The sequence below is a fragment of the Doryrhamphus excisus genome, chromosome 15 (assembly GCF_030265055.1).
Source record: "Doryrhamphus excisus isolate RoL2022-K1 chromosome 15, RoL_Dexc_1.0, whole genome shotgun sequence".
Classification (NCBI taxonomy): domain Eukaryota; kingdom Metazoa; phylum Chordata; class Actinopteri; order Syngnathiformes; family Syngnathidae; genus Doryrhamphus; species Doryrhamphus excisus.
In genome coordinates this window covers 12,293,882-12,313,369 of record NC_080480.1, presented here as the reverse complement: position 1 = coordinate 12,313,369, position 19,488 = coordinate 12,293,882, and the positions used below count along the sequence as shown (strand labels likewise).

The 19,488-nt window shown below is 40.3% G+C and overlaps 2 protein-coding genes across 2 annotated transcripts in view; one reads left to right on the top strand and one right to left on the bottom strand.

The window, feature by feature from the left end:
• Nucleotides 1-19,488, top strand: part of tbcd (tubulin folding cofactor D) — a 36,874-nt gene that overhangs the window by 1,054 nt on the left and 16,332 nt on the right. The window contains exons 4-14 of the mRNA XM_058049828.1: nucleotides 942-1,043; nucleotides 1,114-1,260; nucleotides 1,440-1,495; nucleotides 2,912-3,044; nucleotides 3,408-3,453; nucleotides 4,002-4,134; nucleotides 5,956-6,086; nucleotides 6,159-6,219; nucleotides 6,292-6,366; nucleotides 6,445-6,539; nucleotides 16,826-16,982. Coding sequence (XP_057905811.1) covers nucleotides 942-1,043; nucleotides 1,114-1,260; nucleotides 1,440-1,495; nucleotides 2,912-3,044; nucleotides 3,408-3,453; nucleotides 4,002-4,134; nucleotides 5,956-6,086; nucleotides 6,159-6,219; nucleotides 6,292-6,366; nucleotides 6,445-6,539; nucleotides 16,826-16,982 — 1,136 coding nt within the window. The remainder of the gene's footprint in view (nucleotides 1-941; nucleotides 1,044-1,113; nucleotides 1,261-1,439; nucleotides 1,496-2,911; nucleotides 3,045-3,407; nucleotides 3,454-4,001; nucleotides 4,135-5,955; nucleotides 6,087-6,158; nucleotides 6,220-6,291; nucleotides 6,367-6,444; nucleotides 6,540-16,825; nucleotides 16,983-19,488) is intronic.
• On the bottom strand, nucleotides 6,993-13,394 carry znf750 (zinc finger protein 750). The gene is made up of 3 exons (XM_058049830.1): nucleotides 13,283-13,394; nucleotides 9,418-10,605; nucleotides 6,993-8,446 (listed from the first exon to the last, which is right to left on the bottom strand). Exons 2-3 carry the CDS (start codon nucleotides 10,590-10,592, stop codon nucleotides 7,912-7,914), a joined length of 1,710 nt encoding a protein of 569 aa, XP_057905813.1. The 5' UTR covers nucleotides 10,593-10,605; nucleotides 13,283-13,394; the 3' UTR covers nucleotides 6,993-7,911.

Below are 19,488 nucleotides of genomic sequence, written 5' to 3'. Positions count from 1 at the left end.
GGCTGCAAGTGGTGCTATGTCAAAATGGTTCAACTGTTTATATATATACACTGTAATGTTGCACTTGTCCTATGTAATAGATGCCATTTATCATAACAACATTATTAAAAGTGCAGTTTTCCTTTAAGGAGTGGGAGGGAGGACACAAATGTTAACAGCATGGTTATGTGAGCAACAGTGTTAACATTTTAACAGCAATTTCATGTTGAGTTAGCCTTTCTGCCAGCCTGTAGCTGACTGGTTCCAGGATTTATTTTAAGATGTGTAGCAAAGCCTGTTTTAAAGCAAAGCTGGCCTCCATGAAGAACTAAATTTGAAACACGTATATGCTAGGACTACATTAAAAAGCCATAGCATTTCAGTATGTGGAATCAAACTATGGAATGGATTGAGTAAGACCCTCAAGCAATGCACAACGATGAGCCAATTCAAGAAACAATACAAGCAGTTGATGTTTGCTAAATACAAGGATGAAGAGTCTTGAACCAGTCATGATGTGCTATACATATCACTATATTGACACTTACTATGGTACCCATTATGTCATTGGATGGTCATATCACCTCGTACTTCGGTGCGGGACAAAAAATTACAAAATTTAAAAATAAAACAAACAAACAAACAAAAAAAACCCTTAAACTGTATTATGGAAAGCAGGAAGTGAACAAATGTAACAGTTACTGATTAAAAAAATTACCAGATGGAGGGGTTTAATAAGCTTTGCTTCTTCCTACTCCTTTTGGACATGTGGAACTGTGAACTGATTATGTGATGCATTCAATTGTAATCTGATGCATGTTCAAATGAAATAAAACCATTACCATGAAGTGGTGGGCTGATCTTGCAAGGACAGAGGCGGTGTCATGTCTATGAGGAAGTAGGTTTGCTTTTCAAGGTGGCATGAAAATTGTAAATTTTCATTTATTTGTGTCTCTGCCCAGGTGCGAGGTTATAAAATCTTCATGCGACGTTTCCCTCATGAAGTCGCTGACATCCAGCCCGTTCTGGATTTGCTCTCCAGCCAGGACCCGACAGACACAGAGGTTCGATCAACACCAGACAAGTTTTGTTGTCCTGGTCATCAGATGCTAGATAAGATTGTTTTGATTCTAGACATGGGAGACACGATACATGCTGTTGCTGTGGCTGTCCATGACGTGCCTCACGCCCTTTGACCTTTCTCGTCTGGATGGGCATTTGGAGTCTGAATGTGGTCAAGCCAGAGTGGCCATCATGGACCGTATTCTGGCGATTGCAAAGGCAAGTAGAACTGATGGATAACAAATAGAGTTCTCAAGTCATAGGAAAGTTCTGTATCCTGTACTGCTATAATACATCTGGTCTACACTTTATTTGTCACTTGTCATTACCTTTTATGATATGTAGTATGTAATAATTTGTGTGACAGTTGATTCAACAGTAGCTTTTTGTCCTTGCAGTCGTATCTTGCTGTCAGAGATAGTTCCAGGGATGCTGCATCTGTGTTGGTATCCAAGTAAGTCGCAGTCCTGTTAACAAATCACATCCATTCAATGTAAGACCCACTCTCAACAGGCCCACTCTACACCCTGGCTTTTTAATGCATGACACTATGTAGGGAGGGGAAAGAGGAATCAAATCAAATCAAATCAAATCAAATCAAATCAAAAATAAAATGTAGTTGGGATAGCAAGTGTTATTATTTAATTAGAGGTATTTTTAAGAATAATTTTCTTTTTTTTCTGTCACATACTTTTATTTTTCAATCTCACTGAAACAATACCATAACATTTGATGTTTTTATATCCATGTTAGCTTGTGATTACTGGTGTGGTGACTGTTTAGTTGGAGTGGTTTCTTTCTTTCTTTTGTACTGGACGATGTACGATAGGATGACTAATAATGAACTGGTTGGTCTTGGCACGTAGTTGGGTGCCTCAAGCTGGGTGAGGGTGGTTGGATGTGGGGTTTTTAGTCTATGTAGACATGGAATAATATATGTTTTGTTGGGATGAGGTTGGAATCTGGTGGTTAGGGGGGTGGGACTAGATAAGTCTTGACTTCTTCCCACTCCCTTTTGAACATGTGTACATTTATATATACATAGGTATTTTTATTTGTAATGATTTTGGTTGGTTTGTTGTGCTTTGGATGTTTTTCATGTTCGAAAGACGAAAAAAAAAGTCCAGGTTCAGAGGTGGCCACACTTTCAGCCTGCAAGCTACATGTTATGTGACCAAGTCCCAACTCCCTACTAGAAACATCGAGAATATATATTTATAAATATTAGTATTTATGTACATTCTACATGTAGGGGTGCATACACAAAAATACACAAATAAATGAAAAAGTACAGGAACTGTATAGAACTACTGTATTTCAACTGCACCATGTGGCCACTAGAGGGCAGGATTGTGCTGGAAATGACTTACTTTCTCTATGACAGGGGTCTCAAACTCAATTTACTTGGGGGCCACTGGAGCTAGGGTCTGGGTGAGACTGGGCCACATCAGGGTTTCCAAAAAAAACGCATTTATTAAAAACAGAAAAATATACAAACTTTTTCAGTGCTTTGGTTCCAATTTTCTACAATAAAAGCTCTGATAAAACATTCCACTGTTCTCAAATATATTAATTTTTATTTTTCTGCACAAAATAAGATGAAAAATAATCAAATCAAGAATAAAGAAAATCAATCAATCAGTAATAAATAAATAAACATAAACAGCAAATAATAAAAACTTAAGAAACCACATATAGTTGGTGGGTAGACAAATTATTTTTTCAGATTTTTTCTGGGTACATGATACCATACAGCATCCATATCAAACTTGCGCGGGCCACACTAACATTAAACTTTCATTTCAAGGCGGGGGCCTCAAACGAGTGTTCTGCGGGCCACATTTGACTCATGTTTAAATGTCCTCTTCAGGTTCATGACACGCCCTGATGTGCAAAAAAAGTGCCTTGGAGACTTTTTGGACTGGAGCCTTCGCACTATTTCCCAAACAAATGACCAGTCAGTGCACTCCATTATGTTGCTGGATGGATCTCTTCAGGCACTGGTAAACATACATTCAGGTCACATGTGATTTTGTGTATACAATATGCGTCCATATTTTAAGTAGTTAATGATGTAACCAATGACCTCATGCGAGGTCATTTGTGGTTGAATTTAATTGAAGCCTCATAATACGTATGCTGTACAATGTAAGTCACATGACTTTGCGTTAGTTAAAGTGATGCTTCAAGCATGTAAGTGTATTTACAGCACTGTGGCATAATGCGGTAAACTTGAATAACGTGTTCCTATAACGTCTCCCCCTTGTTGTGAAGCAGCGCTTAAGGCGTTCAAAACTGAGGCCTGCCCTTAAAAACAATGTGTTTTTGTATGTGTGTGTTTCTTCATCTTGTTTATCTTCTAACAGGCCACGCTTTTTAAACACGGCAAGCGTGACGACCTCTTACAGCACGGTAGGTTCCCCCTTTAGGAGTTTGGACACCGTCGATGTCGACATAAAATAATCAAGGCATATTAAAGTGTGACATTCAGCTGTAATTTAAAAGGTGTTACCAAATATGACATTTGTTTTATGAGAAGTACATCCATTTCCTGGGGCTTATAAGTTTCTAGTGTCAATAGATTATTTTAATACTTAAAGGGTATTATCCAAAAACTCCTCAGGCAGTTTCCACCAAACCGTCACAATTATGACGTGAATCATGACAGGATTTTTTATAGTTTTTTGTTTTTTTTACCACACAGTTTGGTGCTGATGCAACTTAAAATGCCTCGGCGAGGATCTGTGCCATTGTAGTTTAAGAATGTGTTGCGTTCTTAGTTGTTGTTGCTTTTGCCTGTGGTAACAAAGATTTGTGAATACAAATACAGTAATAGTCGCTATTTGCATGCAGACAGGTTATGTGTCCTTCCTGTTCACGGAAATGTGCTTTTACCTAAATAAGGGATTCTAGGAGTTTTTTTTTCCAAACTGATTGCTGTTTTCATCCTTGCTCCACAGCTCCGACCGTTTTGCAGTGTCTGGAACAGAAACATCTGTCAGAGAGCAGTGAGGCCACGCTGAGGAAGCTTAACGTCAAACTGATCCAGAGACTTGGCCTCACTTATTTGAAGCCTCGTTTGGCCCCTTGGAGGTTAGACACAAACCTGATCATAAAGTATCTGCTACTTAGCTTTAACATAATACACTTTGGCTGCACGGCGGTCGAGTGGTTAGCGTGTAGACCTCACAGCTAGGAGTGTAATTCCACCCTCGGCCATCTCTGTGTGGAGTTTGCATGTTCTCCCCGTGCATGCGTGGGTTTTCTCCGGGTACTCCGGTTTCCTCCCACATTCCAAAAACATGCTAGGTTAATTGGCAACTCCAAATTTTTACACAGGTATGAATGTGAGTGTGAATGGTTGTTTGTCTATATGTGGCGACCAGTCCAGGGTGTACCCCGCCTCTCGCCCGAAGACAGCTCGAATAGGTTCCAGCGCCCCGGCAACCCTCTTTTTGTGGATAAGCGGTAGAAAATGAATGAATATTTAAGCATTATTAGAGCCTTCTAGACATGAAATAACACCCCTATATTGAATTTTAAACTCTTATTACTCACATTTGTAAACAAAAGGAAATAAAACCTTTTAGGGGCTGCACGGTGTTGCGAGTGGTTAGCACACAGGCTTCACAAATTGGAGACCCGAGTTCAATTCCACCCTCGGCCATCTCTGTGTGGCGTTTGCATGTTCTCAATGTGCATGCGTGGGTTTTCTCCGGGTACTCCGGTTTCCTCCCACATTCCAAAAACATGCTAGGTTAATTGGCGACTCCAAATTGTCCATAGGTATGAATGTGAGTGTGAATGGTTGTTTGTCTATATGTGCCCTGTGATTGGCTGGCCACCAGTCCAGGGTGTACCCCGCCTCTTGCCCAAAGACAGCTGGGATAGGCTCCAGCACCCCCGCAACCCTCGTGAGGATAAGCAGTACAAAATGAATGAATGAATGTTACTATTGATAGTATTAGTCACAATTATGGTGAAAGGTTATTATTGGTAGCAGTAGTATTAAATATTTTTGTAAAATAATTGGTCACTTGTTTAGATTTACATGATATATTGTCGTATATAAACCAAAATATAATTGAATATGACATTTGTTATGTATGTTATACAATATTGATATTGTAGCATTGCTGGGAGTTCTTCCCGCTTCCCAGCATGCTTTGTGGCACTGCTTTGTAAATGTTTTATAATTGCGTGAATGCCCTTAAAGGGATAATCGCCAAATTTTTATTGTGTGAATTCCCAGAATTTGCCCATAAGATCGCCTCTATAGTTTTAATTTTTGTTCGACATGAAAGTCAAACATTGACACTAAAAGTACCAATGTTATGATGATATCCAGAACAAAGTGTCCTTAGTCATTCTTATGCTGCTCACCGACACTAGGGGGGATATTTGAAGACAGCTGGGATAGGCTCCAGCACCCCCTGCGACCCTCGTGAGGATTCATTCATTCATTTTCTACCGCTTCATCCTCACGAGGGTCGCGGGGGGGGTGCTGGAGCCTATCCCAGCTGTCTTCGGGCGAGAGGCGGGGTACACCCTGGACTGGTCGCCAGCCAATCACAGGGCACATATAGACAAACAACCATTCACACTCACATTCATACCTATGGACAATTTGGAGTCACCAATTAACCTAGCATGTTTTTGGAATGTGGGGGTAGGAATAGGGGTGGATTGGGTGGCAGTATCTGTACGGGTAAGGTGGGAAGAGTGAAGCAGGAGGCGGTGGAATGATGGCGTGTGGTACCACTGGCCTTTGGGAAACTGGAACCTCTACCCGGAAAGAAGAATTTTCCTCATTTGCATTTTGGGTTCCAGGGTGGTAGTACCGTGCCGCCCCTCGTGAGGATAAGCGGTAGAAAATGAATAAATGAATGAATAATACACTTTCTTCTCATCCAGGTACCAGAGAGGAAGCAGATCCATAACTTCCACTCTTTTGACCAACACTCACTCAGCAGAGCCTGGAGCCGTCAAAGGGACACAAGCGGAGGAGGATTATGATATACCTGAAGAGTTAGAGACCGTTATTGGTGAGGTTCAAAACAACACATTTGTTCCACTGTCTCTGTAGATAATCTAATGTGTTTTTGAATGTGTTTTAGAGCATCTGCTGGTGGGACTTAAGGATAAGGAAACAATAGTGCGTTGGTCTGCAGCAAAAGGGTAACATTCAAACATTCTTGCTAATTTTTGGTGTTGCATTTCTCTAATGTTGTGTGTTTTTAACCCGTGAAGTGTCGGGAGGGTTACCGGGAGGCTTCCGAAGGAGCTGGCAGATGAGGTGGTCGCATCAGTGCTGGACTGCTTCAGGTACTGTACACATGTACGTATTTAATATGTTTCCTTTAGCTGTTATTTTTCAACCCAGTGTGCGGGTTCATGTTAAAGCTTCCAGGAAACTGACAACACTTGGCATGGAGGCTGTCTGGCTCTGGCGGAACTTGGACGGAGGGGCCTACTGCTGCCCTCCAGATTGACAGATGGTAGGTGGCTATGACTTATGTGCATATACAGTAAACCTTGGATATATCGGATTCAATTGTTCCCACTGGTTTTGTCCGATATAAGCGAAATCCGTTATATGCGTATACCGGAAAATGTCCGTTGTACGCATATATCGGATTTATATCCGGTATATGCGTAAATCGGATTTTATCCTTTATAAAAAGGCACTTCCTTGACTATGTTTCCAATGTACCTGGACACGCAGGCAACGCTGCAAATGACGTCGTATAGCGGCCTGTCACGATTCGGCGAATCGGAACGCCACGATGCGGCCATCCGATATATGCGAGGGAAATTGAATGGAAATGCATTGGAACGGGACTGGAGATTTTGTCCGAAATAGGCGAAATCCGTTATAAAAAATCCGATATATGCAATGAATTTTTATTGGAAATACATTACAGAAAAATCGGTTCTTTTTTATCTGTCCGTTGTGAGCGAATTTCCGATATATCCGAGTCCGATATATCCGAGGTTTACTATAGATCATTATTTTTTTTTTTATATTTCTTTATTTTATATTTTCTTCAAGTGGACTTCATAAAAAGTGAACGTAAACAGTCCTCATTACCTTTTCCAATTAATACATCAGTCAACAGGTACACCTGCACACCTTTTCACAAAATTTTGCATTTTAGCAAAATTCCGCCCTTGCAAAGATAATACTGTACATGGAACATTTTTTTTCCCCCTAGAAAAAAAGTGTAAAAAGATGAGGTCTACAGATTTATTCAAACCAACATATAGCGCCAAGAGAGTCAGAGCTTTTCTTCCTGCCGCTCACACAGTGACCTGGAAGAGGTTACTAGCAACAACACAGGAGTTCCGATGTAATTTGTAAGACAATGAAACAAAAGTTAAGCAGCTGAGAAACATGATTAATAAAACAGGTTTAAATGGAATTTAATTTCACTTTCAGATTCATTTATTTTAAAAACTTTTATTTTATTTTTCCATAATCGGCTTTTAAAAGGAAGGGGTCTGCTTATATTCAAGTCCATATGATAATGTTCATATTATTATACATATATTATACAGTATTATTATTTTATACAGTATTTTTGTCACCTCATATGGACAAATAAGGTAACCAAAATATTAGAAACACTGCAAATTACAACCACAAGCGTAAACATGTAGTACTCATATTATGCAGGTGTACCTGATATTGTGTCCTGTGTGTGTTTGTGTACATAAAAGCATATTTACAAACTGTACCATACAGACAGTGCTATATGTTTTCCTGGTGGTTTATTTGCAGTATTGCAGTCTTTCAGTGCTTCAGTAATGATGTTCAATAGGCTGATTAGAATTTTTAGAATTTATACAAAATAATATTATACAGTATGTTTAACAACAGCGAGGCCTCCTTCTTGTATTCCGCGTTGCCGCCTTTGCTCTCTTGTTTGGTTTATTTTGGTTTGGTTTTGCTTGGTTTGATCGTTTCACACCTGTCACGGTAGCCCTGCGCTTCGTCTCTGGTGGTGCGCGAGGACCTCCATTATCTGTGGAATCCTCCTTGAGTCCCTCGGCAGGCTCAAAGTCACCCGAAGTGGCAGCCGTGCTAGCGATGGAGAGCTGACAGAGTGCGAGCGCCGCTGTCTGCCTCTGGTTGAACGTTTCTTCATCCGTGCTGAGCTGATGATCATCCGATGGGCTCGCATGAGAAGAGCGAAGGCTGAGGTTCAGGGGCAGCTCTAGTCCCGTTGGCTCGTCAATGTCAGAGCCGCTCTCTCTGTGCTCGGATGTAACTCTGTCTTTGTTCTGGGTTCTCGTTGAGAGGTTTAGCGGCGCCGGATCTCCTTTGTTGTCCTCATCTTCCTGTTCGGATGTAGTTTCAGGACATGACCCAGACACGGCGGAGTATCTGCTGTTGTCAGCTGATCTGTAAAAGAGATCAAGTGGCCACATGAATTAAAGTGATCACGTTTATACTAAAGTTGCAGTTTGCTGGTGACCAAAATTACACTTTTGACAAAGGCTTCAAACTAAATGCGTTTTTTGTTGTTGTTTTTTTTACATTTTGCTTAATTTTAGTGAATAATTCATGAAGAAATAATTGGCACAGACTTGAGGGTAAGTATCTACAGGTGATGGGCAGATTAATCGATTAATCTAGGGGTTCTTAAACTTTTTACACCAAGCACCACCTCAAAAATGTTTGTGCCTTCACGTTTTAGCTTTAAACTTGCAGCTTGTACGTCACATGAGTTTAGCATATTTTTAATTTGAATTCAATTTTAGCAAATATTTGTTGTCTTGTTTATTTTATTTTATTTTATAAAATTAAAATTAAACTTTTAATTTTAATTTTTAAACTAAAATTAAACTTTTAATTTTAATTTTAATTTTAATTTTAATTTTAATTTTAATTTTAATTTTAATTTTAATTTTAATTTTAATTTTAATTTTAATTTTAATTTTAATTTTAATTTTAATTTTAATTTTAGATCCCCTGACAGACCTAAATAAAAACAGCATAAAATGTAAAAACTATCCCAAATGTGTATGAAATAATAATAATAATACAATTTATGAATTAAATTAAATTAAATTAAATTAAATTAAATTAAATTAAATTAAATTAAATTAAATTAAATTAAATTAAATTAAATTAAATTAAATTAAAAAATGTATTATTATTTATTAAAAATTAAATTAAATTAATTTATAGAATTTATTATTATTATTTCATACACATTTGGGATAGTTTTTACATTTTTATGTTGTTTTTATTTTTGGAAAATTGCTGGAAACCGGAGTGCAGTACTTGGCTGCAACCAGCAGAGGCACTGTGGATTTGCCGAAAGCCATGTTGATGATAACAAAGATACACAACGGCGGCAATCCTCTTACCCGCCATCCACAAGCAGAGTTCCTAACTGCAGCAAGCTCTCCGCCGTATCCTTCCGCCTGGCGTCAGTCTGCTTCTGCTGAACAGCTGTCGATGGCAGCCGCTCTTCCAAGTTGGTGTCATGTGCCGCCTCCCCGCCGTCAATCTGGGTGACCTGTGCATGACTAGGTCTGTCAGGGGATCCCAAAGCCGAACATCCCTCCTTCGGGCTCAGTCTGGTTGCCTTGTCTCCACTTTGTCTGTGTCCCAGCTGTTCTTCTTCTGCGGTGTTGAAATGACTGGGATGGGATTGCATGTATAAGTTGTAATCTTTAGAACCGACGGTTGGTCTGTACCAGTCCATAGGAAGATATCTTGATGCTGTGATGGGCATGGAGATCTCATGGGGTCTGTACAGGCTATAATGATAGGGGTGGATTGGGTGGCAGTATCTGTACGGATAAGGTGGGAAGAGTGAGGCAGGAGGCGGTGGAGTGATGGCGTGTGGTACCACTGGCCTTTGGGAAACTGGAACCTCTACCCGGAAAGAAGAATTTGTCTCATTTGCATTTTGGGTTCCAGGGTGGTAGTATGGCAAGGAGAAAGGCCGGTCAGGCAAAAGATAAGGAGAGTATTCGGGAGTTGGGAATGGCTTAAAAGTCCATGGGAATGGTGGGCAACTGAAATGAGGAATTTGTGGACGGTCTGACTGCTGCACGGATGTCTTGAAGGCTTCATCATGGTTGGGCGTGACTAGAGAGAAGGCAGATGGCCGTGGAATAGACTTGGTTTCATTGCTGTCCTGGTTGTCCCCTACGGGAACGTCCTTTTCCCTTTTCTCTCCGTCATGGATAGGACTTTGGCACTCAACATCGACTTCTTCCGGTGCATCACTAACCTCACCTTTGTTTTCCTGTTTCCTCTGACCGATGGATGGAACTCCTGGTGAGACTGGACCCTCCTCAGGCTTTACTGGGACGGGCTTTGCCGGTGCTTTGACCTGTCGGGTTGTCAGACTATTTTTCTGTGACATCAGGGAGATTGAGTTCTTACACAGGTTGTACTTCATATGGTTAAAGAGGTGGGACTTCTCATTGCAAGTGAAAGGACACTGGAAACACTGGTACTTGAATGGCTTCCCCAGCGGTCGCGGAATGTAGTGAGGCCTTTTTGGCTTGCGTTCCTGGGCAGTGTCCATCTCCAGATTATCTCTACAACAAAGACATTGAACACATGACTTACATAAAATCTTCACCCACATTCACGGCATTATAGGACCTACTATGGTAAGGTAATATGTTAATTAAATGCAAAAATTGATGTAATACGTCATTGGTGATGCTTCTGCAAGCACAAAATTCTGAAAAACTGTAATACCCGAACCTGTGGTTAAGGAAGATGTAGTCACCAATGCAGTTACTTTTGCGTTATAAATAACATATTCCACAATTAGTGGTGAAAACCTTTTTGATGTTCATGGCAGGAAGTGTTTATTGTGTGAAGAATGTCTGTTGATGTCCTTATTTCAGTCCAAATTTGCACAACATCCTTGTCGGCATTGTAACACACCCTCATACAGCCCTAGTAGCACACACAGCATGCTCTGCTAAACTACGCTAACCCCACTAGCTTCCATTCACGCTCCGTAAGAGAGGTGTTTTGCACATTTTTGCCATTCAATGGCAATGGAAGTCATTCAATTGGAATATTTTGGTCCATGTAAACGTAGCTAATTACCCACGCTAACATTTCTTCTCTTCACAATAGCCATGTTTCACAATAGCCAAATATTCCAATTCCATTCGGGTTACTTGCTTAAACGGAAAGAATGTAACTTTTGTATACACCTCATTCCGAAAGAAAAGTGCCAATCCGAATGAATATATAATCGGATTCACAGGGGTGGAATATTCCTTTCCCCAATCCGATTGAGGTATCTTGTACCCGCTCAATCGGAAAGTTGTCAGGGTGCGGAAAGCTTGTTTTTGATAAAAACTTTAAAAGAACTGAACGTTCAAGTTGCTACTTTAAAAAAAGCATAGCAACTGTCCCAAAAACTGTGGTAATCACCGTCTCGTCCGCCATCTTTGATGAATCATGTGATGTTGTTTAGGTTTTACTGCGCATGCCCCATTGACTATTATAGTGGTGCATGTAGACAGGAGATTGGAATATTCCTTTCTATGTATACACTGTTTTCTGGTACGTCATTTGGAAAGATTCTATTCAGAATCATGTAAACGTGGCTAATGACTGCATTTCATTTACAATATGCAAGTTTCTGTAAGATTCCATGTTTAACGGCATATTCCATTGGCCAATGGAAGCCTGATCAGGATAAGCGGCATAGAAAATGGACGGATGGATGGATGTTCACAATTGCATTAACACAGAAATCATAGTGCTCTACATATGACTATAGAGTGACTCATTTTCAACATAACTCATTGTGGTGTCCCCTATAGATTGTGGTTAAAATGATCATTGATGACTAAATAGTTCCCGTGCCCCTGCAAAATTTTGCTGAATAGCGGCCACCCAAAGCAGCATACAAGTTCAAGCGGCAAGCAAATGAACTAGCAACTCGCTAACGTCCCAGCTCAACCTAAATAGAATCCTCATTACCAATAGCAAACAGGCGTGGTCGTATCTCCCTCAAACAAGAGTAAAGGAAAAGCATGTCGCTTCAATAATAGATAAGACAAGACAGGTTCTTTGATGATAATTAGAGGTAAATTTATAAAAACTTGCATGCAAGGAGACACACTGAACATTTACAGACTGTGATGTCATATATAGGGTGTACAGTACAGAGAGATTAAAACTCTCATGGAAGATGGAAGATGCTAATAAGAAATATAATTCTAAATAGTTTTCTAACAGTGACTAAAGCACAATCAAAAGTCCAAACTCTTATGCAGAAGCGTGGCATTACTATCTGTAAATGCTGATATGATGTTTTCCCCTGGTTATATATTTTTGCAAGTAGTCGTGTTGAATGAAAGACCAAAACACATCGGGACAATATTTGTTTTTGCAAATGCTAGTGCAAAATCTCTAGCTGCCCAAAAACACTGCACCCTGAGGCTAATGTATTTTTACAACTGATCCTGCAAACTGGTCGGATACCAAACAGGACAGGGATGAATATGCAAAACCTATGCAAACAAGTATGCATACTGTAGCTTTACATAGGTGCACTCTGTTTTCTTGCGGTTTAGGTTAATTGGCGGCCGCTTAAAGCGTCTCCACCTGTACCCACTTATTGTTCACCTGCAAACCAATTCAGTTAAGATATCACTCATCCCAGCGGCCGCTAATTCACTGCTGTTGGTTTGACTTACTAACACAGACGTGCGGAGGGCGTGCTGTAACTTGCTACTTTCCCCAAACTCACTTTTGCCCGTGTGGGAACCGGGAGCCACCTGCTTCCCATGACTACACCTGCGGGATGCACCAATGAGCTCACCTGGCGCTGGCTAAAAACAACAAAAAAAAAACAATTCGAGGAAAAGCTGCATTACGCGTTACAAATGTGTACAAATAAGTCTGTCACTTTTTTGGCTGTCCTGTAGAAATGAAACATCACCTAAAAAGTGGCGCATTGTGCTTCACGGAGAAACCTGCTTGTCATGAGCTGTCGCAAGAAGTTGTCCCTCAAGTTTCTGCCACTCCCTCACTAAGAACTCCAATTAGCTGTAAAATTGTTTTTTTAATGTTAAAAACACTAACTATTAAAAACGGTTTAAATTCATTTTCCGTGCTATTGAAATGATACACATATAAATATCAGTGAGCACGATCATCACCAGCGACACACAAGCATCAAAACATTCTAAAATGTAACATAATGTGGCTTTTTTAGTGAAATCTTAAAATAGCTTTTACCTGCTCTGAATGCAACTTGAGGTGGTATCAGACGAGCAGGTCCTCAGTTCCTGCTCCTTTGACTTTAGAGTGTGTGTTTGTGTTTGTGTGTGTGGATGTCTGCGATCCACAATGTGTATTGATATTAGTTGTGTGGTGAGTTCCTCTTTCTGAGGGGTTGTCTCACTGAGTGGGTGTGGCCTCAGCCCAAACAGCAGGGCCCTCAGGCAACATCAATGTTCCTGATATTAGTCAAGCCTCAAGCCACGATTTGCATGATGCGCCGAGGTGGGCGCCTTCTGTTATCCCGTCTTGTTTCGGGTCATGTGTCTTTTAGCGGATTGCAGTTCACGTATTGTCGCCGCAGCCGCTGAGTATTTACATGTGGAGGAAACACGAGGGTTAGAGCATCTCACAGAAGTGAGTATGCCACTTCAGCCATCCTTTTTCTATGCCACTTATCCTCACTAGAGAGCCTATCCATTACCACTATCACATCAAGCTTGGAGCTGGGATAGGCTCCAGCACCCCCTGCGACCCTCATGAGCATAAGCGGTAGAAAATGAATGAATGAATGAATGAACATCAAGCTTAGGTTGTCACTGCATAGCTTGTATAGCAGTATAGATTGAGTTTTCACTAAAAATGACTCAACATAATGTACAGCCCTTATTGTCTAGTGAAAATATCATGTGTTTAGCATGAACACCATTGGTTTCGAGTAGGGATGTCCGATATTAGCATACAAAATGCTAATCGGTTGATATTGGTATCAGATAAAAAAAACAAAAAACGATATTAAAACACATATATGTTAATTCCACCACAGGTTACAAATATCAGAATGGGCTGATATCATTAATTCATTCATTTTCTACCGCTTATCATCACAAGGGCGCGGGAGTGCTGGAGCCTATCCCAGCTGTCTTATTCAGTGCAATATTAATTGATTATTATAGTGAATAATTTAATATGGTCATTATAATATTCATTCATTTTCTACCGCTTATCCTCACGAGGGTTGCGGGGGGTGCTGGAGCCTATCCCGGCTGTCTTATTCAGTGCAATATTAATTGATTATTATAATGAATAATTTCATATGGTCATTATAATATTCATTCATTTTCTACCGCTTATCCTCACGAGGGTTGCGGGGGGTGCTGGAGCCTATCCCAGCAGGAAACCGGAGTACCCGGAGAAAACCCACTCATGCACGGGGAGAACATGCAAACTCCACACAGAGATGGCCGAGGGTGGGATTGAACACAGGTCTCCTAGCTGTGAGGTCTGCGCACTAACCACTCGTCCGCCGTGCAGCCCGTCATTATAATATAAGGGAATTCAACTTTGTGAACCATATACTGTACAATATTGATGTTATGATTATGATACGACTTGCATTGTATATTGATGACAATGTTTGTGTGCACATTGGTTTATACTGGTCCTATTGTAAAGAGGCCATTTTCTATACCGCTTATCGTCACTAGTGTCGTAGGAATGCTGGAGCCTACCCCAGCTGTCTTTGTGTGAAAGGCGGGGTACACCCTGGACAGCCAATCACAGGGCACATATAGACAAACAACCATTCACACTCACATTCATACCTATGGACAATTTGGAGTCGCCAATTAACCTAGCATGTTTTTGGAATTTGAGAGGAAACCGGAGTACCCGGAGAAAACCCACACATGCACCCACAAACTCCACACAGAGATGGCTGAGAGTGGAATTGAACTTGGGTCTCCTAGATGAGAGTCCTGCGTGCTAACCACTAGGCCGCCGTGCAGCCTGGGCTGATATCTGTGTCAGTAATTAAGAGTTGGACAATATCGGCATATCGGACATCCTGCCTTAATCCTCTTGGGCATGTCACTTCTGGACCCGGTGCATGTTAGATACCTTACACTCCTCCACTTTCCATTTAGGTGTTGAAATGGGTTCAGGTCTGGAGGCGATCTACTTGGCCACCCAGTCACCTTCAACTCCCACTTGTCATCTTGGAAGTGGGCTTCTATATGATGTTGGAAAACCACCATTTGGCCCAGTTTTCCAAGTAGTATCATGCTCTGCTTCACATTGTCACAAGACATGCTCGAATTCTCCCAAATGAACCATAGCTCCCCAGTGCTGGCGGCACTCGTGCAGCCTCAGACCATGCCTGGTTATAGCCAAGACCCAATCTCTTGCTACTCATATGTGTTGACAGATGTTTAGAGAGTAATGTGGACTCATTACTATCAATTTCAGTTGATAGTAATTCTGCATCTCAATAAATTTGAATATTTCGCAAAGTTCATAAAATTCTACAGTCTAGCCCGAAATTATTCATACTCCCGGCAAATTACATTTTATGTTACTTTTATTCAAACAGCAAATTTTTTCTTCATTGGTAATGACACAGGCATCTCGCACATGGTTAATAAGAGGCATTCATTCATTTTCTACCGCTTATCCTCACAAGGGTCACGGGGGTGCTGGAGCCTATCCCAGCTGTCTTTGGGCGAGAGGCGGGGTACACCCTGGACTGGTCGCCAGCCAATCACAGGGCACATATAAGAGGCATCATTGAATGAATGTGAATTGATGAATGATGAATGTGAGTGTGAATGGTTGTTTGTCTATATGTGCCCTGTGATTGGCTGGCGACCAGTCCAGGGTGTACCCCAGTAGCATAAAATGTAATTTGCCGGGAGTATGAATAATTTCGGGCTAGACTGTAGAATTTTATGAACTTTGCAAAATATTCTAATTTATTGAGATGCAGAATTACTATCAACTGAAAATGAGTCCACATTACTCTCTAAACATCTGTCAACACATTTGAGTAGCAAGAGATTGGGTCTTGCCCATAACCAGGCATGGTCTGAGGCTGCACGAGTGCCGCCAGCACTGGGTAGCTATGGTAGAAAAGCGGCAGAAAATGAATGAATGAATGAATAAATAAACGTAACTAAGGTATACTTTTGATCATTATTGCTTCCATCCATCCATTTCCATTGCTGCTTATCCTCATTTAGGGTCACAAGGGTGTGCTGGAGCCTATCCCAGCTGACTTTGGGCGAGTGGCAGGGTACACCCTGGACTGGTCGCCAGCCAATCGCAGGGCACGATTTTAGCTTACCGCTAATAAAATCCACAACATCCATATCTCATTCATTCATTCATTTTTTACCTCTTTTTCCTCACAAGGGTCGCGGGGGGTGCTGGGGCCTATCCCAGCTGACTTCGGGCGAGTGGCAGGGTACACCCTGGACTGGTCGCCAGCCAATCGCAGGGCATGATTTTAGCTTACCGCTAATAAAAGCCCGCAAAATCCATATCTTATATTTAAAAAGTCTTGATCTTTTAAATGGTCTCTCAGTCTGAATTGAACACCTGAAATAAAATAACGTGCACGCTAATCATATTTATTGAGATGCACCTGTATACTATATACAAGCTGTACGCTATGTTTACTTTCTATGCAATTGTCACTTGAGAACGTATAGTCCTGAAATGTGGAATCAGCATTAGGTTTGTGTTACTGTGGGAATTCTATTGATTCTTTATTTTGTCTTTCAGTTGTGCCACTCATCATCAAGTCCCTGACCTATGATGAAAAGAGGGGTGCGTGCAGCATCGGCTCCAATGTCCGCGACGCCGCCTGCTACGTGTGCTGGTCCTTCGCCAGGGCGTATGATCCCAAAGAACTCAAGCCGTTTGTCAATCAAATTGCCAGGTAAGACAACTTACCACACCGTTGAGTCAGTCTTTTTTCCCTACGAGTGACTCGACGGCGGTGCGTGTCCCAACGTGCGGCCCCGTGACTGTGCAGACCAGCTCTGCAGCATCAGTTTGATCCCCCTAGCGTCACGACAACGACACCCTCCCTTTGCCCTCGTCTACAGGATCGCCAGGTTTCGCCTGTTGCCGTAGGTTTCGGTCACTGTTTGGCAGCGGTGATATGACAAGCTGGTTCCTGCGCCGTTCAACCTGAAAGAGGTTCTGTGGGAACGATTTTTTTTTGCGAGATAACTGATTGATGTGTTTAAACACAATGAACAAACAAACAAAGGTTGTTATCTGGAGTGCAATCCATTTATTTTCATCACTCCAGGCTAGGGCAGTTGGGAAGGCCAAACTGTCCAGGTTTTAGGAAAGCGTAAACAAGTCCAGAAAGTACTTTGTCAGGCTGTAACATGGTGTATTCACTGCACCCTGCCCCCGCAGACACATAGTATTCGTACAAGTGAGTATAAATGAGGGGTGTGGTGTTGTGATAACGAATAGCTTCACGCTAATCAGGGAGCTTTGTCTTTGCATCAGTTACCATATTAGGTAAGTAGATGGATGGATGATTACGTTTGTTAGGAGGCACTTCCTGGTTCACAAAGGATGCTGTAATGGCAAAAAACAAAAACACATCATGAACAAAAAGAAGTAAAATTAATGCACTGTAAAAAAATCCAAGTTGACTCAACTTAAGAAAATGTGTAACCTCGCTGCCTTAAAATTTGGATTAAATCTAGTAAATTATTTCAGGTAATTTCAACTCACATGAATATGTTTTAAAGACAAAACAAAAAAAAGTTTTAATGTTTTCAAAATAAATTGTTCCAGACATTTTTTTACTTTAATCCAAATTTCTGTTTGGCAGCCTATTGTTTTGTAACAAAATAGTTAGTATTTAACATGGCATTTCTCGTTGTTATGATTTGTGTCAGATTTCAACCCCGACTTCCAACTTGACCCAACTTTAAAATATTTGTAACCTCGCTGCCTTAAAATTTTGATTAAATCTAGCAAATTATTTCAGGTAATTTCAACTCACAACTAAGTTTCTACAACTTATTGACTTATTGCTTTGTTTTGGGAACTTTCTTTATTAGGTCAAATAAACAAATATTTTTGTTGTATCAACAATAGAACTCAAGTAATCTCAACTCACTTTTTGATTTAGTCTAACTAATTAGCTCAAGTAAATTCAACTCACAATTAAATTGAAATTAATTGAAATAATTGATTTGAAAATGAATTGAGATTACTTGATTTACATTGTTGATACGACCAAAATATTTGGTTATTTGACCTAAAAAGTGAAGTTCCCACAACAAATCAATAAGTCACGTGAACTTGGTCTTTTAAGTTGGAGAAACTTAGTTTTGTGTTGAAATTACCTGAAATAATTTGCTAGATTTAATCCAAATTTTAAGGCAGCGAGGTTACACATTTTTGGAAGTTGAGTCAACTTGGAATTTTTTACAGAATGTATCAGCTTCTTAAATGCAGTAGTCGGGGTTGAAATCTGACACAAATCATAACAACGAGAAATGCCATGTTAAATCAACTATTTTAAAAACAAAACAATAGGCTACCAAACAGAAATTTGGATTAAAGTAAAAAAAAAAATGTCTGGAACAATTTATTTTGAAAATATTAAAACTTTTTTTTTTTGTCTTTAAAACATATTTTTAAAACATTAGCATAAGAACAATATGACAGACTGTTTCTTACCATCTGTCAGTGTGTGGGGTGATATTTGTGATGGGTGTGTGTGCGTGCATGTACGAGTGGCACCATCACAAGCGTCTTGAGCATGTGGGAGTGCTGTATATTTGTTTCTGGTATTTTTGTATTTAGCGCCAATACTTACTGTACTGTTGACCATGGAAAATGACCAAAATATTTGGTTATTTGACCTAAAAAATGAAGTTCCCACAACAAATCAATAAGTCATGTGAACTTGGTCTTTTAAGTTGGAGAAACTTAGTTGTGTGTTGAAATTTCTTGAAATAATTTGCTAGATTTAATCAAAATTTTAAGGCAGCGAGGTTACAAATTTTTTTAAGTTGGGTCAACTTGGTATTTTTGTATTTTAGCGCCAATACTTAGAAAAAGTACTGTTGACCATGGAAAATGACCAAAATATTTGGTTATTTGACCTAATGAAATGACACATAAATTGTTGTGTTGGCATTTTATCCAGATTTTCACCAAAATGTATTGGTTTCTCTTAAATTTTTAAAGAACATAAGTCAATCAAAGGGGACCTCTTATGCTTTTTTCATTTTTCTGACCTTTAAAAGTTGCTACAATGTAGTATTCTCTTAGTAAACAATTCTAAAGCATCAGATAATGAGGTTTGGAAGTGAACCCTGAAAGAAATTTGGGATGACTCAGTCCACTCGAGTTCTACTGATCCAGACTTCCTTATTTGGGCTGCAGTTTGCCTGCACTCGGACCTA